Here is an 8,296-nt window from a genome sequence, read left to right as displayed (position 1 = left end):
ACTTGCACTTGGTGGAGGAAGGGGCAGTGCCTGCGAATCTTGAGAGGCCGTGGTGGAGGGAGGGGCAGTGGCATGGCGGGCACGGTTGGTGGAAGGAGGGATGGTGACTGTGGCATGCGCACGCAGTAGTGGAGGGAAGGGCAGCGACGTGCAACATCAACATTAGAGGTGGTGTGGCTATTCCTATTGATTCAAGAACACGATTTGAAGGAGTTATTTTAATTTTTTTTTATAAAAATTAATTTAAAAGAAGGATAAAGCCTAGAAAAAAATCCTATGGAATTTCTAAGAAAATAGAAAAATTTTACTAAAAATTTGATTGTCTTTCATTTGGTAACAAATTTTACTAAAAAAATTGACAAATGATTGTCTTTCATTTGGACAAATATGTAAAATCATAATTTAATCATTTATCTCATATTTTCTAGTAAAAGTAAAATTGTAACAATCAATTGTATTGTTCCAAACAATTAAAAAAAAAGAAAAGTAAACAAGTAGATTAATCTGGGCAATAAAAAAAAAAAAAGAAAAGAAAAGAAAAGGAAGACGCGGCTACAGAAAGTAACCAAAAAGTCAGTGATGAGTTCGTCAGCAGTTCAAATCTTGTGGTTCCAAGTCAACACTTTCATAAATACATCACATACAGATTATGAATCCTCCCATATTATTGCAAGCATATACCAGATAGTAATAATATACTGTATATAAACATATATGGAAAAAAAATTCAATCTTTTTTATCATCTCTGCTATTAGTTACTTATAAATAGCAGTCCCATCTTTTTCTGGGTTCAGAGAGATCGTGGTGAGTGAAGATTTGAGAAAAAGACAGTCATGACAGGAAGAGAAATACTTAACAAGATGAAGGTCAGTTCTCCCTCTTTCTCTTTCTTTTTCCCCCTGATTTCATATCTATGTCTTCATATATATGTGTGTGTGTGTGTGTGTGGTGAATAAGCCCCTATGTCTTCTTGTTAAGTTCTTGATTGTGCAGTCAACCTTGAAATCTCTGTTCAAAATGTTCTTTTTTGACTTTTTTGGGGTTTTGGCCCTTAGTTCTTTATTAGGAATTTCAAGATCCGTGTTCTTGATCAGTGGACTGTAAATGGTTGATGGTGGAAAATAAAAAGGGGAAAAAGACAAAAAAATTAATACCTATTAGGTTATTCCAAAACTATGTAGGAAACTGGTGAGTACTTATTCGGAAAATTAATTTGCCTTAGTCTTCTATTTCTTTGGGTAATTTTCCATTTGACAGGGTATGATTGTCTGTCAAACTTCATCTTGTTATTGGCAAGGTTTGCTTAATTTGGTCATTTTTGGAGGATAATGGTTAATTTCAGTTCACTGTGAATTAGGTATATACTGTTTATGCAGAGTTACTTGTGGTGAATTATGGGCTTTTCTACTTGTGGATTTGATATATTAGAGGTATGATTGGAAAGGTGGTGATGAATTAGCAGTATGAAGTTTAAACGATTTGACCTTAATCCTGTCCGATCAAGTGATTCTGACAATTGGAATATTGAATGGTATTGTACTGAACTTCGTTGGTGGATAATTAAAACAGAAGAAGCATGTTTGTGGGTATTTGATTTATATACATTGTATAAAAGAGAAAATACAAAGGAAAATACTGGAAGTAGTTTGGAGGTTATTTGGCTAATCTTATCTGAAAGATCTTATAATCTAATATTTTTATAAAACGGAATATTTTATTTTAAAGATATACTTTGAAATTGTTTGATAAATTAAGAAAACTCTTAAGATGTTAGTAAGGACAATTTTGTGAAAATATGGTCAAAACTGAAGGGATCTGTGTACGGCATTCTAACATCTTGTTTTTGGATCTTATAAACTTACTTTCTATAAATTTTATCATATACTCAATTATCTTAATAAGTTTGCAAACATCTTATATGATCGTTTGAAAAGACCTATAAGCTGATAGCCTGACACAAACATTCAGTTCAGGGATGGCCCTGTAACCAAAGCATGAATGAATTACAAGAGTTAAAAGGCTTTCATTGTGTCGATTCCGTTGGGCTGCTTTGTTGAAGAGATGCTACATTAAGTTGGCACTCTGTTTGCTAAAGGGGTCTTTTGTTTTCGTGGTTCTACTTACAAAACTATTTTGATTTTTTAAAATGATTCTATCATGGCAAGGTCCATCAAGTTAAGGCTCCAACGTGCAGCGGTAATATTCATCAGATACAAGACGCAATATTTGTTTGTGATTTTCTGAAAATATTTTCTTTTTATATGGTTTTTGGTATAGTATTTAAACTGGGAATTTTTTGAACTCATCCCCGAAAAGATGTTGAGTACCTTACTCTCTTGGTCATTGTATCAGAGGGGGCCTGCTGCTGTCTTTTTCAAAATTTGCCTTGCCAAGAGGGAATGTATTCTGATAGTCGATGACTACTCTTATGATCAGGCTTGCATTGCGTCTAAAACTGGTCAGAGAAATGCCAACAGTGTGCATGATTTTTAACCTGAGGAGAGTGCTATAGGTTCTTGACTTCATGGCATTTCTGTTCAGTCATAATGACCACTCGACTATTGCGCAATGAGCAAATTTTCCAGTTTAAGTACCTTTGATTGTTCATATGCACCAGATATAAAGTGCGTGAAATGTGACCGCAGACCACATTTTCCCAGCTACTTCTTTTACTTTCAGCAGACTGTATTTCTTATAGCTGCGAGCAAAGATACTGAGCTCTACACTGTAGTCAATATGCAATTTCATTGCCTATTTCCTTTGCTGGATTCACGAATGGAGTTGAGTCATTCTCAACTAAATTCTGTAACTGCATTGCATGTCCAATATGAGGGTGTATTCGTCAAGTTATTGAAGCCTAACTTGATGATGAAGCTCACCATATGTTTATTTACAAATTGTTGCTTGGGGACAATGATTACCAGATCTTTTCATCGCGTTCTTATCTGTTTAACTACTTAGGAAAAAGCATGCTTTTCGACTCCAGTCACACCAGACGCAGGAAAAGGCAAAAGCAGGTTGTCAAGGCATATTACTCAGGGTTTCCATCTGATGAAAGGAAAGACTAATCATGCGATGGAAGATTGTTTGGTTTCTGAATTTAAGATAGTGGATGATAATGAGTTGGGCCTATTTGCTATCTTTGATGGGCATATGGGGCATGACGTTGCAAAGTACTTGCAAGGCCACCTGTTTGACAATATTTTGAAGCAGGTGATCTTGAGTGCATCTTTGTTTATTGGGCTGTAATTCTTTACTCTTTTCATTTGCGACATTTGCTTTTAGTTTCTCTGAGTTTCTCATTTGTTTCTTCACTTTCATATAAACAGAGTGACTTCTGGACCAACCCAGAGAGTGCCCTAAAGAATGCATATCAGACAACAGATAAGGAAATACTAGAGCAATCGTTTCAGTTGGGAAAAGGCGGGTCAACAGCCGTTACTGCAATATTAATCAACGGACACAAGCTTGTAGTTGCAAATGTTGGGGACTCTCGAGCTGTTATCTGCAGGAAAGGTGCTGTTAAACAACTATCTGTTGATCATGAGCCTAGCAAGGAAAGGCAGTTGATCGAGAGCAAGGGTGGATTTGTATCAAATATTCCAGGTACACCGTATCAAGTTCTGCATGCCGGGATGAGTTTCTGGACTGGTTTTAGTTATTAACAACCCATACTCCATTGTTAGTCTAGTTACCGTCATTTGTTATAATTGATTTGGCTTTTCCTCTTTCTTTATGTCCATTTTCATGAAAGCTCAAAGGGACTAGGAGCGCGTTTGGTAAGCTTATCTAAAATATCTTAGACTCATATCTTATAAGATATTTTTAGAGTTCATAGATGTCACACCTTACTTTGAAAATAAACTTTGAAATGTTTGCAATATAGAAGACGATGGAGCTTACAAGATGTTCGTAATGATGATTTGTGATTAATTTGAACAAGTTTGTTAAAGTCTTAAAAGAAAATCAGGAACTCCTTCATTTCCATAAGAGCTTAACATTTTAGTTATGTAGATTATAAGCTCTTTTTCCGGAAAAATTACCGAATATTTTATAACATCGTATCTCATAATATGTTTTAAAGAGTTTATAAACTCACCCAAAAATATTCTCCAGTCTGGTTGTATGTTCTTTCTTGAAACTCATGGCTTGAAGACTATTTCATTCGACTGTCAATTTCCTTTTTCTTCTTCTTTTTCTTTCTGAATTGTCCATATACACTTTGTCTTCTCAAACGTAACATATTGCGCTGAACATTTCTAATCAGCTAGCAGTGCCTTTTAGATCTCTATATCTTAGACATATTTTCAATGAAACAAACTGAGATTTTGTGATCTGGCAGGTGACGTCCCTCGAGTCGACGGTCAGCTGGCAGTGGCCAGGGCATTTGGTGACAAGAGCTTGAAGAGACATCTCAGTTCAGAGCCAGATACAGCAGTTGAGATAATAGATGATGATGTGGAGTTCATTATTTTAGCTAGTGATGGATTGTGGAAGGTGGGATTATCTCTGAAACTCCGGCTTGATTTTACACCATCCTGTCTCCATGTTATAATTGTAACATGCATATATGTACACGAGTTGAGGTGGCAAAACAAATCAAGGAAAAAAGTCGAGTAGTTATCCTTTTCCATTATATTGTGTTCGAATTGATAGATTTGAAGATACGGAATTTCAAATTTCTAATAATAAATCCTTTGGATTTGTTTGGATAACTCCGAAAGATTTCAATCAACTCTCAGTTTCAGCTATGTTTCGTGGACTATTTATGGATTTCAAATTGTTCTTATATGGAGTCATTCGAAATCTTTTTGCTAAATCCTCTCATTCAAATTCAAATTGTTGCATTTGAATTTGAAGGATTTAGGGAAAGGATTTCCAAAGGCTTCATATCAGAAGAATCTAAAAATCCGTCAATATTCCACATAACATAGTTGAAGATGAGAGTTGACGTGCTAGAAATGCTTTCTAATATGGAATGACTCAAACAAACGCAAAGGATTTCTTATTGATTTGAAATCCATACCCGCAAATTCATCAATCCAAACACAACATAGTGTTTTAATTTCTTCTCTAGTGATGATACCCTTATTCTCTTGTCCGCTCCATTTTGCAGGTCATGTCGAACCAGGAAGCGGTGGACTCCATTAGAAGCATTAAGGACTCTCACTCGGCAGCAAAGCATCTGATCGATGAGGCCGTTTCTAGGAAAAGCAAGGATGATATCTCCTGCATCGTCGTGAGGTTTCATTAATCTGTGAGTTTATATACGTTATGCTTGCTTAAGAGTTTTTACCTGTAATGAAAACGATGCGAGGACGAATCATGTTGTTGTGTAAGGCACCTTAGATGTTTGGCTTGCGGAAAGATTGGTTACTGCGGTCTGAACGATATTTTTCTGTACATATGAAGAAACACTATGAAGTGTCGTTTTTAAATACTTATAGTGTCGTTTTTAAATACTTATATATAAACACTATCGACATTCTTCATGTCTATTTTATTGTTGAAGCTTTTTGGTTTTGTTTACCGTTTGGGTAAATTGCAATAACCTCCCCTAAAGTTTAACATAATTACGGATACTGCTCGTCATTTAAAAAATTACCGATACTTCCTGACAATGCAGCCTGACTCACACAGAGGCGAATATAGCCCTGGTTGTGATTTCTTCCCCCATTAATGTCGATGGCTAGGAAACAAATCAATTTATTGATACTCGATCGGATTAATCCAATCAATTAAAGGTTGTTTGAGTTCAATTTGTTTAACTTAACGTATGAAGCTTGAACAAAAAAATTCGTTCCGCAAGCTTATAGGTCTAGTTCAAACTCAATTAGATTAGTTAAAAAGTAATAAAATCTATATTTATATCTGTATTATATATAAAAGTATGAATTCACAAGTATTTGTTCTCCATTAATTATTCATTAGATGATTTTTCCTCTCCGCTGTGAACTTATGATGTTTTAACTTAATTACCAGTAAGAAAAAAATGTCAATTGACAAAAAATTACAATAAAATACATGATGAACCTTTTAATTAGTTAGATTCGGCAAATACTATTTTAATTAAGTAACGACTACTTTTTCATCGCAAAGTGGATGCAAACACCATCACGAATTTCACAATGGCTATTTTTCAACTGTTATATTCTTCCATCTCAATTTGTGTTGCAAAATCTGGTCGCAATTTTTACTATATATATGTTGCTCCCCCCCTCCCATCCACTTTCTTGAATCATTTAACCACACACACTTCCATTTTCTGTGATTATCGAGTATATTTTAAATATTATCATTATCACGTTTTTTGAGCTGAGTTTTGGGGAGGTGGATTGTGATTGACCAAGTAAAAATTGAAATCTTTTGTCTTTTTTTTTAGTATAGTTTAATAATTGTTTTTAATATCTACATTTATATCTGGATATGATATGTGTATATATCTATAGTGATAATCGTGTAACAACATTTAAAGGTGGATGTATGAAAAAATCTAATGAAAAATGTGATTATGATGTGTCTAGATCTCAAAAACCAATTTTTTAATGTGCTGCACACTGCCGACCAACCATAGTACAATAGTTGTAACAAATCCCAATTGTTGGTGGTTGCTAGACTAGTGAATATCAAGGACGAGAACAACATGTTTGAGAGATACTATGATCAATTGTCTCAATGGGCTAGTGATCGAATACCCTGCGATCACATCCTTCTGTCCAATTACTACAGCACAAATCATGAAGAAGATGATAACTAGAACTAGATTTACCGGTCGGGAAAATTGATGCATACTATCAAGTGTCTCAGTGGGCTAGTGATAGATTACCCGGTGATCACACCCTCCCGTCCAATTACTACAGCACAAAGCACGAAGAAGATGATAATGGAACTAGATTTATTAGTCGAGAAAATTAATGCATGAAAAGATGGTTGCATATTGTACTGAGAAAACGGCAGTTAGTTGGACTACTGGAAGTTCTGCGATGACCTGAGGTACCAAATATGGAATAGGTTATTAGAAAGTTAATTGGATTAGTTATTTTGAGAACTATTAAGCAATAATTCTTGAAGTAATATTATCTTAATGAATATAGTGAATATCCATCCTTGGCATAATATTTTTGTTATGCTTACCGATTGTGTTAAATGATGATTTAAGTTACAATATATGCTCACAGATTAATTGGATAAACTATGTAGTTGGGTTGCACTGTATGCTAGCTATGAGACCAACTTTTGAGGGTTAGTTTGAAACGTTCCATGTTGAGGGACTTGCACTAAGTATTACATTCATTGGATGAGTGTGTGTTTCAATGGAAACAGACATTGGATGTCTATGCAATTTTAGTTAGTTAACAAGGTGGTCAGTTGTTTGAATGGATTCGCGGGGATCATTATATGGAAGCCTTGGAGGCTTGTTCGGTATGAATGGAATTTCCATCTTCAATAGTACGGGATAAGTTTGTTGAATTTGATTTTCAAATATAGAAACTCACAGATTGAAGAGGTAGTGAATGGCCTTATTATTTCTCCTCATCATGGCCATTATCTCATTACCAACACCCTTTTCAATTGCCTTGAAATGCATTAACTTCAATTTTGAATGTAATGCTGCAGTTTTGTTCAAAATCAACCTCCCATTGCATTTGATTGAGATGAAACAGCAATTTTTATTCAAAATCAGATTTCGGTTTTTGAATGGGAATTCATGGCCATCAATTTGTCTTCATTGCCATGTTTAATTGCTGGTTTTTGGAAGCCTATATAAAGGCTTGCATTCTTTCATTTGAGAACACACACAACAATTTTCATTCTCCCTAATCACTCTCTCAATTGCCCTCTTTCATTTGGCAACCAAATTTCTTTCAATTTTTGGTATTTGAATATCTTGTTTCGATAAGCTTCTGAGTGTTTGATCGAGGTGTTCTTCGGTATAGTGCTAAAACCGAAGAACTGTAACCGTCTTATCCTGGGAGAAATTACGTTGAACCCGGTGCACTGCTGATACGGGGCGTATATTTTCTTCAAGGCAAGCAGTTATTCTGCGATTCGGTTAAAAATTAACGACTTCAAATTGGACTGAGAATTGTTACGATACAATTCTCGTTGTAAGTTTTCTATTTAAATTTCTTGTTGTAAATAGCGTTTCTAATTGTGTTTTGTTATTTGTTCCAACGTGGTTTTATTGCTTTTGATTTCTTAAATCCGATTGTAATATTTCAAAACATTGTTTCGATTACTTGAAACCAATTATTTTTCCAACAATCTTGAAGAAAATATACAGGTTTTGAAAAA

General features: G+C 34.9%; 1 protein-coding gene across 1 annotated transcript; it reads left to right on the top strand.

The window, feature by feature from the left end:
- Window positions 636-5,493, top strand: LOC105178562 (probable protein phosphatase 2C 58). Its single transcript, XM_011102055.2, has 5 exons — window positions 636-867; window positions 2,963-3,214; window positions 3,331-3,607; window positions 4,344-4,498; window positions 5,118-5,493. The coding sequence occupies exons 1-5, from the start codon at window positions 835-837 to the stop codon at window positions 5,253-5,255; spliced, it is 855 nt and encodes a 284-aa protein (XP_011100357.1). The 5' UTR covers window positions 636-834; the 3' UTR covers window positions 5,256-5,493.

This window comes from Sesamum indicum, linkage group LG16 (assembly GCF_000512975.1).
Source record: "Sesamum indicum cultivar Zhongzhi No. 13 linkage group LG16, S_indicum_v1.0, whole genome shotgun sequence".
NCBI lineage: Eukaryota > Viridiplantae > Streptophyta > Magnoliopsida > Lamiales > Pedaliaceae > Sesamum > Sesamum indicum.
The sequence above is the reverse complement of the archived record's forward strand: the minus strand, read 5'-3'. Positions and strand labels throughout refer to the sequence as shown.

Excerpts from the sequence above, each read along its gene's own strand:
- LOC105178562 (XM_011102055.2), top strand. The coding sequence starts at position 835 with ATGACAGGAAGAGAAATACTTAACAAGATGAAG. Across the intron at positions 3,608-4,343 it reads ATTTGTATCAAATATTCCAG|GTGACGTCCCTCGAGTCGAC; the intron begins GTACACCGTATC and ends GTGATCTGGCAG. Across the intron at positions 4,499-5,117 it reads CTAGTGATGGATTGTGGAAG|GTCATGTCGAACCAGGAAGC; the intron begins GTGGGATTATCT and ends TCCATTTTGCAG.